The 20,155-nt window shown below is 48.2% G+C and overlaps 1 protein-coding gene across 2 annotated transcripts; it reads left to right on the forward strand.

The window, feature by feature from the left end:
• The first annotated feature begins 6,477 nt into the window (after window positions 1-6,477).
• Window positions 6,478-19,154, forward strand: Has1 (hyaluronan synthase 1). 2 transcript variants are annotated; one of them, XM_045134184.1, is made up of 6 exons: window positions 6,478-6,492; window positions 7,011-7,081; window positions 10,808-11,515; window positions 13,797-14,022; window positions 14,548-14,680; window positions 18,176-19,154. In XM_045134184.1, the coding sequence occupies exons 2-6, from the start codon at window positions 7,073-7,075 to the stop codon at window positions 18,849-18,851; spliced, it is 1,752 nt and encodes a 583-aa protein (XP_044990119.1). In that variant the 5' UTR covers window positions 6,478-6,492; window positions 7,011-7,072; the 3' UTR covers window positions 18,852-19,154. The 2 variants fall into 2 exon arrangements, with proteins under 2 accessions (XP_044990119.1, XP_012807418.2); XM_012951964.2 differs by lacking the exon at window positions 6,478-6,492 and having other exon boundaries at window positions 6,892-7,081; window positions 10,805-11,515.
• The last annotated feature ends 1,001 nt before the right edge of the window (window positions 19,155-20,155 follow it).

Below are 20,155 nucleotides of genomic sequence, written 5' to 3' on the forward strand. Positions count from 1 at the left end.
CCTTTAATCCCAGCACTCTGGGAGGCAGAGGTAGGAGGATTGCAGTGAGTTTGAGACCACCCTTAGTCTACATAGTGAACTCCATGGCTGCTTGGGCTAGAGCAAGACCCTACCTTGAGAAAAAAGGAAAGAAAGAAAATCTAATCCATAACACTTTCCTTTGTTTCTAATTTTATTTATCTGTTTATTTATTTATCTGTTTACTTATTTATCTGTTTATTTATTTATTTGAGAGAGAGAGAGAAAAAGAGAGAGAGAGAATGGGCACACCAGGGCCTCTAGCCACTGCAAACAACTCCAGATGCATGCATCACCTGTGTATCTGGCTTTAGTGGGTACTGGGGAACCAACCTGGGTCCTTAGGCTTCACAGGCAAGCACGTTGTTAACTGCTAAGCCATCACTCTAGCCACAACACTTGATTTCTGGCCAGGAGACTGCTCTTTTCATGCCTCAGTTTCCCTCAGTGGGAATCAAGACTCCTCTCTTGCTTTTCTGTGAGAAGATAGACAACTATGCCAAAGTAGTTGTCCCTTCTCTTTCCCTTTTCCTCCCGTGAGGAGGGCAGAAGTGGTAGAGCGGCTGGAAGGTGTCTTCAGCTGGAGACAGGGCCCTCCCTTCACAACTCCCCTTCCTGCTACAGTTTCTGTCCAGGAGTACCTACCCATCATTACCAGACTTTCTCCTTTGTGGGCTTTTCTAAGCATCTTGGGAGCTTAGGTATTTCCCAGAATGCAGTGTGTGGAAAGAATGTCCTTGTCTAAATGGAGTCCACTGTGAGCACACTGGCCCAAGTTCCTTACTGAGTTCCTGGAAATCTGGGAGTGGCCTGTTTGCCTACCAGGGATCTTTGCCCATCCTGGAAAGGCCTTCCCACTTCCCCGGGAGTTCCTCATCCCACTCTCACAGTCCCTGCTACTCTGAATGGTGGCTACAAAGTGGTGGGGTGGGGTGTTCTCAACTGCCAGGCCCTACTTAGCGCCTATGCACCTCCCCCTCCCCTTGTCCCTTGCCTATCCTATCTCCTTCCCTTCCTCTTACCCTCCCTCCTCCTTTCTTCTTTCACAGGGAAATCCCAGGGTGGGAACACTTGGCGCTCTCTGTTGGGGGAGAGCCCAGAGCATGCTGGAAGAGATGGAGCAGTAGGAGGAAGGAAGACTGAGACTTAGAAACAAAACAGTGGGAAAAGAGTGAAGGAGAGAGAGACAGAGAAAGAGAGATGAAGGAAGGACAAAGAGACAGGTAGATCCACAAACGCATGGACACGCAAAAGTCAGGGAGGCCAGGCATAGTAACACGGCCACTACGGCCCCACCACTGTGGAGATGGACATGGGAGGTTCACCAGTTGTAGAACAGTCTGAGCTGCAGAATGTTCAAGACCAGTTTTCGCTACACAGGACAAGAGGGTGGGAGGAGGGAGAGAAAAGAAGAGAGGAATTGATGAGAGATAAAAACAGAAACAGGAAAAAAGATGGAGAAATAAGAGGGCTGGAGAGATTGCATAGTGGTTAAGGCACTTGCCTGCAAGGCCTAAGGACCCAGGTTTGACTCCACAGTACCCACATAAAACCAGATGCACAAGGTGGCACATGCATCTGGAGTTTGCTTGCAATGGCTAGAGGTCCTGGCACTCTCATACTCTCTGTCTCTATCTATCTATCTTTCTCTGTCTTTCTCTCTCTCCTTTAAAAAATTTAAAAAAATAAAAATAAAAAAGGACAAGAGAGGAGGGAGATTAAGTATTCCACTACATGAGCCTGTGGGAGACATTTCAAAAACCATCTCCTTCCCTTTCTCTTTCTCCTCTGTCTCTCAATACCTGGACCTTCTCTCAAAGAAGTCCCTTTCCAAGTCAGCACTACTACTAAGGAAATTATTTAGTTGGATTCTAGTATATAACCAAACATATATTTATTCAGTTACTTTCCAGATGCAGCTGACAAGATTCCTGAGGAAGTAGCAAGGATCCCTTTTTCCATGGCCATGCTTCACAGGACCTCCACTGGATTGCTAAAACCACATGTAATCTCCAATTTACATGTTATTCAAAAGCTTTCACTTTTTCCCTTATGAAAAGGTTTCTGTCATGTGATCTTAGACAAAGGTAAAGTGGTTGCAGGTGATATTTAAGTAAAATAAAATACAACTACAAGCCGGGTGTGGTGGCGCACACCTTTAATCCCAGCACTCTGGAGGCAGAGGTAAGAGGATCGCAATGAGTTCGAGGCCACATCACCATGAGTTCGAGGCCACCCTGAGTATAAGTAGCAAATTCCAGGTCAGCCTAGACTAGAGTGAAACCCTACCTTGAAAAACAAAAACAAAAACAAACAAACAAACAATAAAAACAACTATAAGATACCACAACAGACAATCAATAATCTAGATGACTAAGTAACTAATGGGTGGGTGTCATATAATGTGGATAACGGAAGGTTTTACAATTTTCTAAACAAAATGGCACTAGATCTTATTGTACTAAGAAAATCACACAATTTAAAATTTAAGAATTGGGCTCAAGCCGAGCGTGGTGACTCACACCTTTAGTCCCAGCACTTGGGAGGCAGAGGTAGGAGGACACTGTGAGTTCAAGGATACCCTGAGACTACAGAATGAATTCCAGGCCAGCCTGGGCTAGAGTGAGACTCTGCCTTGAAACAATAAATAAAATAAATAAATAAATACATAAATAATAATAAATTGGACTCAAAACTCATCAAGGCTGAAAATAAAAAGGCTATTGGGAGCTCAACACTCAATGAGACATCTCTATCACTCCCTGCAAGGCTCAGGGAAAAGAGGTGGAAGGACTACTTCAGGGCAATGTCATTCGAACATGGACTGACTGGTGCATTCATGACCTTACAGCAGATGATGTCACCCCAACAAGACCTGCCCCGTTCTGAGTCCATCGACATTTTGACGAGACAGGAGAGGACAAAAGGAAAGAGACATCAAAACAGGAGGAGGACTTGGAAAGAGAAAAATGGAAAAGAGTGGAAAGAAGGTGAGGGGGGATCAAGAGGCCACTAGGAAATATCATCAGGCTGCAGTATGTTCAGGTATTAAACTTCTCAATAAAAATGTTAAACATGAAAAAATAACTGTATGGAACAAAAATTATTTTTAAGAATTGTTTATTTCTGAGATTTTCTATTTAACACTTTTAGACTATGGTTGACTGCAGGAAACTGAAACTTCAGAAAGGAAATCAGGACTGGGAAAATAGCTTAGTAGTTAAAGGCACATGCTTGCAAAGTCTGCCAGCCCAGGGTACCCACATAAAACCAGATACACAAAGTAGAACATGCATCTGGAGTTCATTTGCAGTGACTGGAGGCCATGGCACGTGCTTTCTATCTGCCTCTCTTTCTCATAAATAATACATAAACATAGCCATGCGTGGTGGTGCACACCTTTCCCAGCACTGGGGAGGCAGAGGTAGGAGGATTACCATGAGTTTGAGGCCACCCTTAGAATACAAAGTGAATTCCAGGTCAGCCTGAGCTAGAGTGAGACCCTGCCTCAAAAAACCAAAATAATAATGCTAATAATAATGAAGATGATGCATAATGCGTTTCAAAAATATTTGTGAAATCCCTGCATGAGTGGACACCATTACTAACCCAATCTCTCACCTTGTGTCACCCTTTATGGCTCCACAACACCAATCCACCTGTTCTTTGTGGACTGGCAGCACCATTTCTAGCCTTGGGCTTCATTTACCTGCTATACCTTCCACTCCCACACTTACCATTGCTGACTCCTTATCGACCAGGAACACCTCCTCCAAGAAGCCTCCCTGACTCTCTAGTTGGATTGGGCTATTCCTCTGTCGATGTGTGGCCCTCTGTTTACACAGCTGTCTCCTCCACCAGACTGGCAATCTCGTCAAGGGTAGGGCCCCCTGCTGAGTCATCCAGTGTGCCTGGCATCACTCAGCCCAGAGCCCCACCCGGCAGCCGCTCAAGAGAAATCCCTACAAAGAATACATGTTTTTCCTCTGCATCTTCTCCATGTTTGGTTTATCTCCTGAACCCTTCCCTCCTACCCTCTTGGTGTTCCACAAGCCAAATTCTGAGGCTATCTGATGATAATTGATATCTGAGGACACTGTGGACCCAGGAAAGGACCAGATATCAGCCACTAGGGGAGGGTTCTGGAAGAGATGGCTTTTGGTGAGGGGGCCGGAGGGCCCAGCCTCCTGAGGCAGTACCCAGCTTCAGCTGTCCTCATCAACTTGTCTTCATGGTTTCCAGTGGTGGTTGGAGAATGTACACCTGGGTCTAAGCGAGGGGGATCCTGGGTCTGGGACCTGAGTCTGAGGAAGGAGGGTTGGAATCTGAACTACTGGGTCTGAGGAAAGAGGGCTGGGTTTTGGACTCCTGAGTCTGAGGGGAACAGGGTTGAGCACTAACACCTGGATCTGAAGGAGGTGGATAGATGTATGGACACCTGGGCCGAAGGGAGGAGAACTGGGCCTGGACCTCGGTGTCTAAGGGACCATGGCTAGAGTCTACACTACTAAGCCTGGGGGAGGAGGGCTGGGGCCCAGACACCTGGGTCTGGGGGAGGAGGATGGAGGTCTGGACTCCTGGGTCTGAGGGAGGAGGGCTGGGGGTCTGAGACCCTAAGCCTGAGGGAAAAGGACTGGAATCTGAGGGAAGAGGATTGCAGTCTGGGCCCCTGTGTCTGGGAGAAGAGGGCTAGGGTCTGATCCCTGTCTTTGAAGGAGGAGGGCTGGAGCCTGGCCCTTTGTGTCCTGGTAGAGGAAATCCCTGGGGTTTAAAGTCCTGGTCTGTCTCTCTCATGCACACTCTGGTTTTAGAAACATCTGTTTTTATACAGCAGCTCCACTCTCTGGGTGGAGTTGGGGCTGGGCAGTCAAGTGCCCAGGTCCTGGGTGGAGCCTAGGCTGTCTCCTCCCACCCACAAGGACTCCCCCCTTCCCTCCGCTGTGGGCTTGCCTCCATCCGAAGATCTATCATCCTGACACAGCCAGACACTAGGATCCCAGGCTCCAGGCAACCGCACAGACACAGTCTGACCCACCCTGGCAAGGGAGCAGTGTCCAAACTCTCACTGCCAAGACCTTCTCCCCAGTGTCCAGGTTTAGGGAAAGGCCCAGAATTGAGCTGTCCCCCACACCCTGCCTGGCAGGGAAACCCCAAGGTGTGAGAACTTAGCTCTGTAACGATACAGTCCTGGACCACCTGGAAGACATGTCGCAGTGGGGAGACAGGGAGGCAGGAGAAAGGGAGGAACAGAGAAAGACAGAGACTCAGAAAAAGACATGGGAATACAGAAAGACTGAAAGAGGAGGCAAACAGGCAAATGACAGGTACATGGAAAGACTGATGTTTGACAGACGACAGATGGTAGATGACGAGGAGGATAGGTAGGTAGATAGATGACAGATGTGACACACACATAGATGATTGATAGATACATCGATGGGTAGATAATGGATGATGACAGAGATATAGGCACATTAATAGAGATAGAGAGACAGACCAACACACAAAAGATGAAGGAAAGACTGAAAGTCAACGTCACAGAATAAGAAAGTCAAAGAGACCAAGGATCAGGAATTGAGAAGCAGATCAAAACAAGGAGGAGGGAAAACAGGAGTAGAAGCATGGTGATGCACACCTTTAATCCCAGCACTCTGGAGGGAGATGTAGAAGGATCACTGTGAGTGGAGGCCACCCTGGGACTACATAGGTCAGCCTGGGCTAGAGTGAGACCCTACTTTGAAAAAAAAAAAAAAAACAAGCTGGGCATGGTGGCGCACGCCTATTAATCCAAGCACTTGGGAGGCAGAGGTAGGAGGAGCTCTGTGAGTTCAAAGCCAACCTGAGACTACCAAGTGAATTCCAGGTCAGCCTTGGCTAGAGAGAGACACTATGCTGAAAACTAAAAAAGAGAGAAACATAGACATAGAAGAAAGAGACAGAGATTGAGAATCAGACTCTGAAACATGGGGAGAAGCAGAGAGACAGCCAGCCACTGGGAAGTTGAGATGCTATCAAATCAGTAAGAGGAACACTGACCATTGAGAAAGGTGGTCATAGAGTTGTGCTTTTTAAATATTCACCAAAATGTATAAAACAGTGACACTGATTAATGCTTTTGTGGCCCTTAGGGGCTGGGGTCCCATATGCACATGTCCCTTGTCTCCCCTTCCCTTCCTCTGAACACTGAGCCCAGGCCATTCCCTGGAAGCGGTGACAAACAGCTCTGAGTTCACCCCAGGTACCCAGGAGACAGATTCTGGTATCCCAGCCCTCCACCCCAGACCCTGGCACACACATGTGCAGACACACGCAGACAGGAACACGCAAGCATACACACAGACCCACGTCATCCAGGCACTGAGAAGATAGACATTCGCTGCCGGTTCTAGTTCCAGGCAGCCGTGCCTTACAAGCCAGCAACACAGTCACACCCACAGGCACGCACGTGTCCCTGTTTTATTCATCTTCTAGTTGGTGAGACATGTCCCTTAGGGACCCAACTGGAGAAAGTCTGCGGCCAGGAAGGGTGGGCTGTGGGAAGATCCTGCTGTATGAATGAGGAAGGAGGGAGGGGGAGGGGGGGAGAGCTCGGGTGAGCAGGGAAGGAAACATGGGGTAGAGGAATACGAGAAATGGAGACAGAAAGAAAGAGGTGAGAAATACAGAAAAGGAGAAACAGATGGGAGGAAACGGGAGAAAAACAGAACTGGGGAGAAAGATGAAAGAAATACGGAGATGGAGGCAAGGAATGCAAAGAAGGGGAGAAAGAGAAAACAGAGTGGAGGGGCTGAGAGAGAAGGGGGTTAGGAGGGCCAGGGTGAGGGTCTTGGAAGGCAGGCTGGTTGGTCTGTGGAGGGATGGAGGGGGGCATTGGCGGGAAGCGGGTGGAGTTGTCTGACTGCCTGACCTCAGAGCCCCTGGGCTGGCTTAGCATGACGTCAGCCCCCCTCCTCCACCCCCGCTTGTGCTGGTCTTCAAATGCCCCCCTCCAGCTAGCTATGCAGAAGAAGAAGAACGGAGCCGGGGAAGAGAGGGTCAAGCCAGATCCGCAGACATGGCACAGGTGTGTATATGAGTGTGTGTGCGCATGTGCCCACCGCTGTGTGGGAAAATTACTACCAAATGTGTGCTGGAGAACCATGTGAATGTGATCACACCCATGTGTGTGTGATGTGATTTTTTTTTGTATCTGCGTGTGATAGTGACCATATGCGTACACTTCAGTGAGCATGTGAAGTTGAGTGTGTGGGTTTTCAGCTCTGTTCATTGCCGTGTACAAGTGTATACCTATGTGTATGTGTAACGTGCAATATGTCCACATACCTATACATGTCTGGTTTGCTATAAATCTATGCATGCTGGTAAAGAGAACAAGATAGCAAACAAGCTCGAGAGGCTAAGAAAGAGCGAGCTGTGCGTTTGCCTGCGTATCACACATGTGTTTGGGCTTCAGTTTTATTAGTACAATATTTTTCAGTTGAACCCAGTGAAATCACTGATAATGGGCTGTTCTTCATCTGTAGAAACAGCAATTTCATATGGCTCAGTCCCATTTTAACTGTTTACTATTTCTCCTGAAATGTTCTTTGTCCTTTCACCACAAACTCCAGTGGGTCTCTGAGTGCTCCTTGCCACGTGGACATCTCTTCTGGATGTTGTCCCTTCCCGCTGGTGAAGGACATGTGTCCAAGGTTCTCCTGTGTGACTGTCATTGTAGTGTCACAGGATCCTTGTGCTCAGCCTGAGACATCTTGTGGAACATGACTGCCTTCATTTTGTGTGGCTCATCATGTGATTACATGTGTCAATGGAGGCGTCTGTATTGCTAACACAACCTTCTATATCCCCACCTGTCTCTGATCCTACTAAAAAATCTACCTCAAGCCAGGCACCATGTACTTGTAGTCCCGTGTGCTTGGGAGGCTGAGGCAAGAGAATGATTGAGCTGACACATGTGAGGCCAGTCTGGGTAACATAAGAAGACCCTGTTCCTTAAAAAAAAAAAGAAAAAAAAAAGTTCTATAAAAGCCTTCTATCACCTCCGTCATTCAAAAGCATAAAGTGAGCAATGATGGATGATTTAAAATCTTCTTGAAAAAATGCAAGGAGGCTGGGGATGTTGCTTATTTGTCAGGCATGCACAAAGCCGTGGGTTCAATACGCAGCATTGCATAAACTGGGCATAGCGGCGCATGCCTGCAATGCCAGCACTCAGAAGGTAAAGGCAGGAGGATCAGAAATTCAAGGTGATCCTTTGCTGTATAGTGAGTTTGAGGCCAGCCTAAAAAACATGAGAACCTTTCTAAAAAAAAAAAAAAAAAAAAAAAGACAAAAAAAGAAATAGGTGAAATTTGTTTTGTTTTACATTTACTTATTTATTTATCTGAAAGAGACAGACAGACATGGAGGCAGATAGTATGGACACACCAGGGCCTCTTGCCACTGCAAACAAACTCCAAGTACTCATGTGCCACTTTACCCATCTGGATTTATGTGGGCATTGGGGAATTTAACTTGAGTCTACAGGCTCTGCAAGCAAGCACCTTTAAGTGATAGCCATCTCCCCAGGCCCTGAAACTAGTTTCAATCACATATTTTCTTTAACCTAATGTGTGAGGCATCTATAAAACTTTCTGTATAATGCCACATAGTAAATATTCAAAGACTTGGGGGACCTTATGGTCTCTGTTGAAGCAACTCAACCTTTATATAGTGACATAGAATCAGCCACAGACAATGTGTAGAGGAGTAAATTTGCAAGCCAATAACCGTTAATTTAAGGATACTGGTATTTGAACTTCATGTAACTTTCATGCACCAAAAAAAAATTTTTTTTCCTTTTTGGCTTCTTTTCAACCATTTGCAAATTTAAAATGCTGTTCTCTAGCTGGTTGTGGTGACGCAAACCTTTAATCCCAGCATGGAGGAGGTTTAGATAGGAGGATCACTATTGAAAGCCAGCCTGGACTAGAGTGAGATCCGGTATCAACAAAAAGGATAAAAAAAAAAAGTCCATCACTATTCCTGTGCAAGCCTTCATATGCTGACCTCTAAAGACCTGGTCTTCTCAATAAGCAGTCAACAAGCAAATATTGATGAGATATTTTACTTCTTTTCCATTGGACTCAGGCTTCAAAATTTTGTCTGTATTCATGACACACCCCACAGGGTGCTACATTTTCATAACAAATACTTCATCTTAGGTTATATTTTTTTTGTAAAATGTATGATTGAAAAGAAATGTTTTGTGGGCCAAACTTGTGCCAAACACATTTAAGAGCTTTCTAGTGACTGTAGTCTTCATTTTGGTTAATCAGTTGATTACTTAATTAATTTTGCAGTGCTGGGGATTGAATCCAGGGCCTCATACATACTAGGAAAATGCTCTGCTGCTGGACTACATCCCGGCGGACTTTTTACTGTTATTTTGAGACAAGGTCTAAGTTGTCCAGTCTGGCCTTGAACTCGTGGTCCTCTTGCCTGTTTTCCAAGCAGCCAGAACGACAGGCCTTTGCCATCAGGCTTGCCCTCCACCATCTGGGAAGGAGGCTATCTTAGCCTTAGAGGCGGCACTACAGCCATATTGCCTGTGTTTGAAGCCCAAGTCGTCTACTTATTACCTGAATGAGTATGGGCAAGAGAATTCATCTCTCTGAGCCTGTTTAGTCACCTGAAACAGGAAGGTTACAGCAACGGTGCCTCGTGTCTGGCATGTGGAAGGTGCTGTTCCACCATTTTATCCATAAGAAGATGTAGATATCCTGCCCTGCCTCCAATGAGTGTCAGGCATTAGGCCTTGCAGGGAACTGGGCAGTGGGAAAAGCACCCAGGCCAGGCCTCTGGAAGTCACACAGATTTCCCCACCTATGGCTGCTCAGCCTGGGACAGGGCACTGTGTAGTCCTTAGGGTTTTAAGGGACTCCCTTTGAAGGGGCTTGCTTCTGAAGCCTGTTGGCCAGGGTTCCATTCCCATGTAAAGCCGGGCATACAAAGTGGCACGTGCATCTGGAGTTTGCTTGCAGCACCTAAAGACCCTTTGGCCCATTTTCTTTTCTTCCCGCCTTTCATATTCTCTCTCTCTCTCTCTCTACAAATATAAATAACGTGGAAAAATAATTTGTATTGGAAGGAATAAAATCATAGGCAGGAGTGGTGGCTCACATCTGCAGTCCCAGAACTCAGGAGGTTAAGGCAGGAGGACAGACAGCACCAGGCCAGCCTCCGTTATATAATGAGATCCAGGCCAGCCTGTGTTACACATTGAGAGCCTATCTTTAAAAAGGGAATAGGTGGCACACGCCTTTAATCCCAGCACCGGGGAAGCAGAGGTAGGAGGGTCACTGTGGAGTTCGAGACCACCCTAAGACTACACAGTGAATTCCAGGTCAGCCTGGGCTAGAATGAAACCCTACTTCAAAACTGGGGTGGGGGACCCTGGAGAGATGGTTAGGTGGCTGAGGTGCTTGTCTGCAAGGCCTGACCACCTGGGTTCAATTCCCCAGTACCCACGTAAAGCCAGATGCACAAAGTGGTGCATGTGTCTGGAGTTCATTTGCAGTGGTTAGATGTCCTGGTATACCCATTCTCTCTTGCTGTCTCTCTCCTCCCTCTCTCTGCCTCAGCTTAAAAATAAATAAATAAAATATTTCTTAAAAATAAAAATAAAAAGGAAAGATGACAAAAATCAGTCACGAAGCTAAAGGTTAAGCGCCACCATTATTTTCTGTAAGGAACAGAACTCCGAGGCGCTCAGGACTCACCCAGTTTCCCTGTCCTTGGCCCCCAGCAGGACGTGCCTAAGCCCACCCCAGCCGCCCGCCGCTGCTCGGGCCTGGCCCGGAGGGTGCTGACCATCGCCTTCGCCCTGCTCATCCTGGGGCTCATGATGTGGGCCTACGCGGCCGGGGTGCCCCTGGCGTCGGATAGCTACGGCCTCCTGGCCTTCGGCCTGTACGGGGCATTCCTGTCCGCGCACCTGGTGGCGCAGAGCCTGTTCGCTTACCTGGAGCACCGGCGCGTGGCGGCGGCGGCGCGCAGGGCGGCGGCCCGGGGACCCCCGGACGCGGCCACGGCGCGCAGCGTGGCGCTGACCATCTCCGCGTACCAGGAGGACCCGGCCTACCTGCGCCAGTGCCTGACGTCGGCTCGCGCGCTGCTCTACCCGCGCGCCCGGCTGCGCGTGCTCATGGTGGTGGACGGCAACCGCGCCGAGGACCTGTACATGGTGGACATGTTCCGCGAGGTCTTCGCCGACGAGGACCCGGCCACCTACGTGTGGGAAGGCAACTACCATCAACCCTGGGAGCCTGCGGCCTCGGGCGATCCCTTGGGGACCGGAGCCTACCGGGAGGTGGAGGCCGAGGACCCCGGCAGGCTGGCGGTGGAGGCGCTGGTGAGGACGCGCCGGTGCGTGTGCGTGGCGCAGCGCTGGGGCGGCAAGCGCGAGGTGATGTACACGGCCTTCAAGGCGCTGGGCGACTCCGTGGACTACGTGCAGGTGAGTGCCCCCCAGCACACTCCCACGGGGTCCGTGCAAAAAAGCCAATGAGCAGGACATGATGGCACACAGCAGTCATCCCAGGTAGCAGCAAGAAGGAGAAGCAGGGCTGGAGAGATGGCTTAGCGGTTAAGCGCTTGCCTGTGAAGCCTAAGGACCCTGGTTCGAGGCTCGGTTCCCCAGGTCCCATGTTAGCCAGATGCACAAGGGGGCGTACGCATCTGGAGTTCGTTTACAGAGGCTGGAGGCCCTGGCACGCGCATTCTCTCTCTCTTCCTCTATCTGTCTTTCTCTCTGTGTCTGTCGCTCTCAAATAAATAAATAAATAAATAAAAAGAAGGAGAAGCAGTTCAAAGCCAGCCTTGGCTACTTAATGGGTTTGAGGCCAGCCTGGGCTACCTGTGACCCCTCCCCCTCATCCCAAACAAACAAAACAAGATTTGGATGAGTCTCTCCCTTTTCCCATGCATCCATCCAACGGAGAGATATTCCTTCACAAAGTCATACATCTAATCATTTATCTACTCAATGGGGAGTCAGTCTTTCCTTTCTTCATTCACAGCCCATTCAGACAGAAACTCTACTGCATTCATCAGGCCATCCTTTTAATACAGACATTTATTCATCTATCTGTCCATTCAGTGTAAACGTGCCATCCTTGTTTCATTCATGCAGTACGGAAATTCTTTCATTCATTTACACATGCATCGATCTCAGCCCAACATGGAGATCATTCATTCTGTCAATTGATATTAGTTACCTGTCTCATATCGTAACAAAATACTAACAAAGCCACTTAAGGAAAGACGAGCTTATTATTTGGAGGGTGTAGCCTATTATCAAGGAAGATGTGACAGCAGAAGCATGCGATGGCTGGTCTCACTGTCCCCATAGTCACAGAGTAGAGAACAGGAAGTAGGTCCAGGTGAGTGGAAGGTGCCTTCACACCTCTAGTGACACACTTCCTCCTGAGGGACCCCACTTCCTAAATGTTCCACAGCCTTCCAAAACAGTACCATCAGCTGGGAACCAAGTGTTCAAACACATGAGCCAACGGGAAACCTTTTTGGTTCAAACCACAACAATGTAGGAGTCGTTGATGTCTTCCCTCTTTTCCTTCACACAGCTATCACAGACAAAAGCTCTCTATTTCATTGATTGATTCACTGATCTACTCATCTACCAGTCATTCAGTGTAGAGACTCATTCACTCAGTCAGTCAATCAGGTACCCATTTATTTAATAAAGAGATGAATTCACTTAGCTGTTCACCCATTCACTTATTCATTCACACAAAATAACGTTAATTGCTTCCTTCCTTGCTTCATCCAATGTAGAAATTCTTTCCTTCTCTCGTTCATTCAGGCATGCACCTATACAGAGTTCATTTATTCACTGATTTATCTGTTACATTTGCCACGCCTCGCTCCTTCCCTTTCTGCCTTTCTTCCTTCAGTGTTAAGATTTTGTTTGTTCATTCATCCATCCACCTGTCTAATCAATAATTGATTTACTTGGTCATGAATTCATCTCTTTGGTGTAGCCATTCACTGATTTGGACATCATATTTCTATTGCTGTTTAAGGTTACTTTAAATGTGACAGCTTGAAAGCAAAACAAGTATCACTTACTTATTATTATAAATTGTCATCTCTTGATTTCTATTTGTCAGTGGTCTGAGAACAAATTGTCTGGATCCTCTGTTCAGGAACTCTCACTCCAGGCTGCCATTGAGATGCAAACTGATACTGGGTTTTATCCCAAGCTCGCGGGCTTCCCAGCTCCTGTTTGTTGGCAAAATTAATTTTCTTATATTCAGTAAAACTCATAGTAGTTTACTCATTCAAGGCCAGCAAAGGAAAGCCTCTGACTTCTAGACCCAAGAGGCCTGAGGCCTTACATGAATAGGTCAGACCCAACTGAAAGGTCTGCCCATGATTAACTAATAACCAACAGATTTGGTGTCTTCATTGCACTGCAAGGTTGTTTAACCACATGCACATAAAGTAGCATAATGATAGGAGTTATATCCCATCATTTTTGACATATTCCATTGGTTAGAAGCAAGTTACAGTCTCAGCTACACAACAGGAAAATATTATACAGGACACGGATCTAAGATTTCATCTTAAAATGCAGTTTAAGCAATACAAAACGATGTTGAGATTGTTTGCAGAGTTCTCCAGATGTCCTCCCCATCTACCCCTCAATGCCCTCCCTTCAAGTGTCAGCCCTGTATAGATAGGGTTTTGGTCTGATCCTGGCCTCTTCTACCTCACAGGTCTGTGACTCAGACACGAGGCTGGATCCCATGGCACTGCTGGAGCTGGTGCGGGTGCTGGATGAGGACCCCCGGGTTGGAGCTGTCGGTGGGGATGTGCGGATCCTTAACCCTCTGGATTCCTGGGTCAGCTTCCTAAGCAGCCTGCGTTACTGGGTGGCATTCAACGTGGAGAGAGCTTGTCAGAGCTACTTTCATTGTGTGTCCTGCATCAGCGGCCCCCTGGGTGAGCAGGGTCAGGGCTTGGTGTGGGCCATGGAAGTGAGAAGAGGAAAGTAAGGAGACAGAGGAATTAAAGTTGAGGACAAAGATGAAGCTAGGGTAGGAAATTGTGGATGGAATAAGATTGGGAGTTATCAATGGAGATGGTGTGAGCTCTGGGGCTAAGTTTGTTGGGAAGGAGTGAGGCTAGTAAAAAGACAAGGATGGAAAAGGGGCTGTGGATGGAGAAGGGTTGGGAGAAAGAAGAGGAGGGGATACAGTCCCAGACAAGGTTAGGGTGGGCTGGAAGCAGGAGATGGGTTTAGGTGGCTAAGAATTCTACTATGACATTGAGGATGAGAATGGGTGAGTTTACAGTACATGGTCTTGTGACAGGTAAGTCACAAAGGGCCTGAGTTGAGCAAAGAATTGGGGTTGGATCTGGTGAGGGGTGAGGCTGAGACTAGGGTGGGTGGAAAGCGGAGGTGGTTTGAGGATGGCGTTGGCGACAGCAGAGGTTGATGCCTGGGTCCTCCCCACCTCCACCTAGGCCTGTATAGGAACAATCTCCTGCAGCAGTTCCTGGAAGCCTGGTACAACCAGAAGTTCCTGGGCACCCACTGCACTTTCGGGGATGACCGGCACCTCACCAACCGCATGCTCAGCATGGGCTATGCTACCAAGTAAGCTGAGAGGACCAGGTAGCTGAGTGTGTGAGGCCAGTGGGTGTTGGGGTGTGTATGTGTGTGTGTGTGTGTGTGTTGGGTATTCTCCAAATCCAAATCCAAAGTAACCTGAAAGACAGTGGATCAAGGGATACATTGGTGTGGTGAAGATGATACCATAATTGGAAGATACCATTTGCACTGAGCCCATAGGCTCCAAAAATGAGATGCTTTTATAAATAGAGAATGGAAGGTGACATTAGGGACAAAAGTAATGTGAAATTAGCCAGTGTTCTCAAAGGAGTTAGATATTAGTGCAGAATGGAAGATATCATAATGAAATGTGGTGTCATGTGTATTCAGCCAATGGCCACCTAAGAAATGAGATATTAGTAGAATATTGGCAATACCATAAAGGATTATGATGACACCTACATTGAAGTAATGGACAGTGTCTACCAAAATGGAGAATGGACTATACCATGAAGGGCAGAGGAGTTTTCTGCCACCTACTGGACTCTGTTGAGTAAGACAGGATGGGATGAAGAATGCTACCTGGAAGAAACAAGATGGGAAGAGTTGAGTCAGCTTTAGCAGCATGGATCCCTCAGGATGAGGAGTGAAGCGAAGCAGGATGGGCAAAATAAGTGGATGGGGTGGGCTATAACTAGGGAAAGAGGCAGCAAGAAAGAAGCAAGTGAGGGAGGTGGGTGCCTAATCTCCAGTATGTCCTTCAGAGAAGTCTTCCACGTGGGCTAATGTAATCTAGGTTATTGTTGGTTTAAAGATACAGGAACACAGTGGTAGGCAAAAGTAATACAAATTCATCCATAACATGAATAGATGATATATAAGTCAGTATGGTAACAGCATATAGTAATCTTGTCTGACTTTTCCTGGGGAGAGGTGCCTGTCACCCCAGATTGAGCACCAGTGATATCCGAATTCCAACCAAGTCTAGCTTAGTGAACCAGCAGGTTTATTGGAGTTACTTACAGGAGCATGGATGATGTGAAGGCAGCTCCATTACTGAAAAACCCACTCTAGCAGGGGTTGCAACTCACCAAAGCAGAATGCTCGGACCTCCCTACACAACTTGGAGGTAGCTCCACTGAAGTGTCTCCTCTCCCCAGCAGTGCTTACTCAGATTCTGTATCTTCAACACTGGAGTCTCAAAAGGTCTTGTAGCTTTTGGGTTAGGTTGGGGTAGGGTTTCACTCTAGCCCAGGCTGACTTGGAATTCACTATGTATTCTCAGGCTGGCCTTGAACTAGCAATACTCTCACATGCTGGGATTAAAGGAATGCCCCACCATGCCCTGCTCTTGTAACTTTGTTTTTCGATTTATTTTTTCTTAAGGTAGGGTCTCCCCCCTCTACCCAGACTGACCTGGAATTCACTTTGTGGTCCCAGGCTGGCCTCAAACTCACAGTCTCCCGAATGCTGGGATTAAAGGCATGGACTACCACATCAGGCTTGTAACTTTTTAAGCTTTCTGAGTGTTATGAGCCTCCCTTATCTTCCCAGGAAGGAATATTTCCATTAGGAAGTAGCCACAGAATAATGCCATGGAAATAAAGTCAGGAAGGGGGAAGTTCCAAAGGAGAAAATGAAGTAATCAATGAAATGCTTGTCTTAAGACAAAAGTGTGGCTGTAGCAATGAGCCCTTGTTAGGACAGAGCAGAAGAGGGGGACCAAGAGTTAACAGGGACCCCCTTCATGAAAGACTTGTAGGACTCATACTAAGGTGAGAGAGCCGTGGACAGACCTCTCGCAGCTTTTCAAGTACAGACAGCAGGAAAAAATAGGCAGGCCATTGAGGGTGACAAGTGACACGGGGTAGAGAGACACTGTCAAGTGATGTCCTTGGGGAGAATAATTTGACTTCTAACGAACTAACTGCTGGTGGTCATCCCATAATGACTTTCTATAACTGAGTTTCTATCTAGCCTGCATGGGTGTGGTTGGAAACCATTGAGAGACTGATTAACACTGTCTGCCTCAGTCACAGGAAAGGGTCCCACTGTTCCTCTGAGAATTTCTAACAGAGTTCAACACTGGTAGCAACTTCTCCTATCTTGTGTTACTCCTTCCTCGTGTTAGGGAAGCAGCTACGCCTTCGTCATTCTAGGATATGCCAGTGAAGTAAGCACAATAATATTAGTAATAGGTTAGTGATGGTGTGAGTAATAGTGTCAGGAACAGTATTATTAATACCAATAGTAATCATCCTAGTCACAGTAAAAATAACAGTAGCCAACACTTATTGAGCAAGTCATGCAGAGCAGTCCCAAGCATGTGTCATTCTATTCTCACCATATTCATATGACATCTGAATTTTTTCTGGTTTTCTGGTATATGTATGCTGTGTAGTATACACACATGTGTGTGCAGATATATGCACCCCTCCCTCCCTCCCTGTGCAGATGATGTGGAAGCCAAAGGAGCCTCCCCTTTTAGATTTAGACTGGTGACCAGAGAGCCCAGCAATCCTCCCATCTGCAAACCCCTAGTGCTGGAGTTACAGGCACGCATGACCATGCCAAGCTTTTTATGTGGATGCTAGGGACCAAATCCAGTCCTTCATACTTGCCCAGCAAGCTCTCTTAGCTGCTGAGCCATCTCCCCAGCCCGAGAACTGAATGTTTGTTGACCCTGTTTTATCACTTCCTAATGATTATACTACATTTTATTGTTTGTGCTTGTTCACTGTTCTTTAACAATTTCATTCCTGTATATGTTGTATCATTATCCTCTCTTACACGCATCTCACTCTTGCTAAACTCCTCCTTCATACCACTACTTACCAGTGGCTGTACCACTGAAGAAAATGCCTCTTCCTCCCCTAGCAACAGTGAACTGCCAATAGCTCCTCAGAGAGAGGTGGTGGGGCTTCATGACAGGAATGTTGACAGGCAAACCACACCTACTGTGAGTTCTTGAGTGCAGTGGCCATGCATCGACCCTACTTTGCACCAGAGAAGATTGAGGGCCAGATAGGTTAAGAAGTGTGCCCAGTGGCAAGGGAGTATTATCACCATGTTTCCCCATCACTACAGAGACTGAAGCCCCTTGGTCCCCATCATGAATACCAATAACCCCACCAAAGACCTTCATCAGAATTGGGGTGGGGCAGGGCATCTATGTGTGCAACCTTTTTATAAAAAATCAATCATTTCTGGCTTCAGAATCCTACCTGAGTCTGAGCCACAGTGATGCTTGCCTTTCCTAAATATTCTTTTTGAAATTGATGTGTGTGTGTGTGTGTGTGTGTGTGTGTGTGTGTCAGATTATAACTTCGAGGTGTCTGTGATGGACTAGTGTCTCTGGACACTGCAAACAAGCGTCATGCTAGCTGAAGCCTGGCGTCACCTCGCACTGTCCTGGGATCGCAGGCGCAGGGTCCCTCGGGCTCCCTTGTTTTGCGCGGCTGCTGGGGAAGTGGAGCCGGGCCCGGGCGGCAAGCTGACGCCGGGTGGGGGGTGTCTCTCTTTCCCGCCGGCCCCGGGCAGGTACACGTCGCGCTCCCGCTGCTACTCGGAGACGCCGTCGAGCTTCCTGCGCTGGCTGAGCCAGCAGACGCGCTGGTCCAAGTCCTACTTCCGCGAGTGGCTGTACAACGCGCTGTGGTGGCACCGGCACCACGCCTGGATGACCTACGAGGCGGTGGTGTCGGGGCTCTTCCCGTTCTTCGTGGCGGCCACGGTGCTGCGGCTGTTCTACGCGGGGCGCCCGTGGGCGCTGCTCTGGGTGCTGCTGTGCGTGCAGGGCGTGGCGCTGGCCAAGGCGGCCTTCGCGGCGTGGCTGCGCGGGCGCGCGCGCATGGTGCTGCTCTCGCTCTACGCGCCGCTCTACATGGGCGGCCTGCTGCCCGCCAAGTTCCTGGCGCTCGTCACCATGAACCGGAGCGGCTGGGGCACGTCGGGGCGCCGGAAGCTGGCCGCCAACTACGTGCCCGTGCTGCCGCTGGCGCTCTGGGCCGTGCTGCTGCTCGGGGGCCTGGTCCGCAGCGTGGCCCAGGAAGCCACGGCCGACTGGAGCGGCCCTTCCCGGGCGGCCGAGGCCCACCACCTCGCCCTGGGCGCCGCGGCCTACGCCGCCTACTGGGCGCTCATGCTCACCCTGTACTGGGTGGGCGTGCGGAGGCTCTGCAGGCGGAGGAGCGGGGGCTACCGGGTCCAGGTTTGAAGCTGGCCTTGAAGAGATGCCCGCGAGGATTCGCGAGAGATCTCTGGAAGGGGCTCCCCCGAGAGCCTTGCGCTCCCTGGGCCTCAGTTTACCTCCTCTATGAAATGAGGGAGTCGACCCGAGACTCTTCGGTCTGCACTGCTTTGGGACTTGGACTTCTGGGTCTCTGGGGAGGGGTATTTATTGATCAGGGTTGTGGGGTTTGTAGGATCAGGGGGTAAAGGGCCCCACTTTCTCCCTGCTCTGATTTCATCTCCGATGTACTGTGATTGGGATATAATAAAGAATTTTATTTATTTTCTTTCCAAGCGCTTCCACTTTTTAAGATTTTTTTTTTGTTATATATTTTTAAGTATTATTTATTTACTAGGAGAGAGAGGGAAAGAATGGGCCCACCATGCTTCCTGCCACTGGAAAGGTACTTCAGACACATGCACCATCCTGTGCATTTGGCTTTACGTGGATACTGGGGAATAGAACCCAGGCCATTAGGCTTTGCAAGCAAGCGCCTAAAGCACTGAGCCATGTCTCTAGCACTGTTTATTTGAGAACTGAGGAGCGTAGGCTCAGTCTACGATGCTGGATGTTTGAATCTTGACAGGACACCCTCCTTTCTGGGAACCTAGGACCCTCTTCAGAAAATAAAAGTATTTTCTAGGCACAGTGGGGCATGCTTTCAATCCCAACACTCATGAGATGGAAGTAGAATCTGGACTTCAAGATCATCCTCAGCTACATAGTGACTTTGACTCCAGCCTGGGTTGAGACCCTTTTTTTGGGGGGGAGGGGTAGAGGAGAGAAGGGAAAGAAGACAGGAGGGAAGGAAGGACAACCCAGGTATTAATTCATGGGTGGGGTTTAAATTAGTCAAACCACAGATGCTTTTTTTAAACTTATCTTTGTATATGATGTGTGTCTGTGTGTATGTTATGAATGCAGACACGTGTATGTGGAGGTCAGAGGCGCACTTCAGGCATGGGTCCTTGCCTTCCACTTTGTATGAGGCAGAGTCTGTTCTTGTTCACTACTGCACAGGTCAGGTTAGCTGACCCATGACCTTCCAGGGTTCTCCTGTCTTTACTCCCCACCTAGCAGTAAAAAGGTTAGGATTACAGGTGCTTGCTACTACATCAATTCTGGAGCTCCAACTTCAGCAAATCAGGCTTGCAGAGCAAGCACTTTTACCACTGAACTATCTCCCAGGCCCCACTCACAGATTCAACTACCCACGATGCTCTTTCCTGTGCTCTAAGAAGGTAAAATCACCCCTTAATAGGGGAGGGGAACCCAAAGGGAAGAGCTCC

This window comes from Jaculus jaculus, chromosome 14 (genome assembly GCF_020740685.1).
Source record: "Jaculus jaculus isolate mJacJac1 chromosome 14, mJacJac1.mat.Y.cur, whole genome shotgun sequence".
NCBI lineage: Eukaryota > Metazoa > Chordata > Mammalia > Rodentia > Dipodidae > Jaculus > Jaculus jaculus.

What these genes read in the sequence shown, in the direction of transcription:
- Has1 (XM_012951964.2), top strand. An exon ending in CTGCATCAGCGGCCCCCTGG is followed by an intron (nt 14,023 to 14,547) that starts GTGAGCAGGGTC and finishes ACCTCCACCTAG; the next exon opens with GCCTGTATAGGAACAATCTC. An exon ending in AGCATGGGCTATGCTACCAA is followed by an intron (nt 14,681 to 18,175) that starts GTAAGCTGAGAG and finishes GGCCCCGGGCAG; the next exon opens with GTACACGTCGCGCTCCCGCT.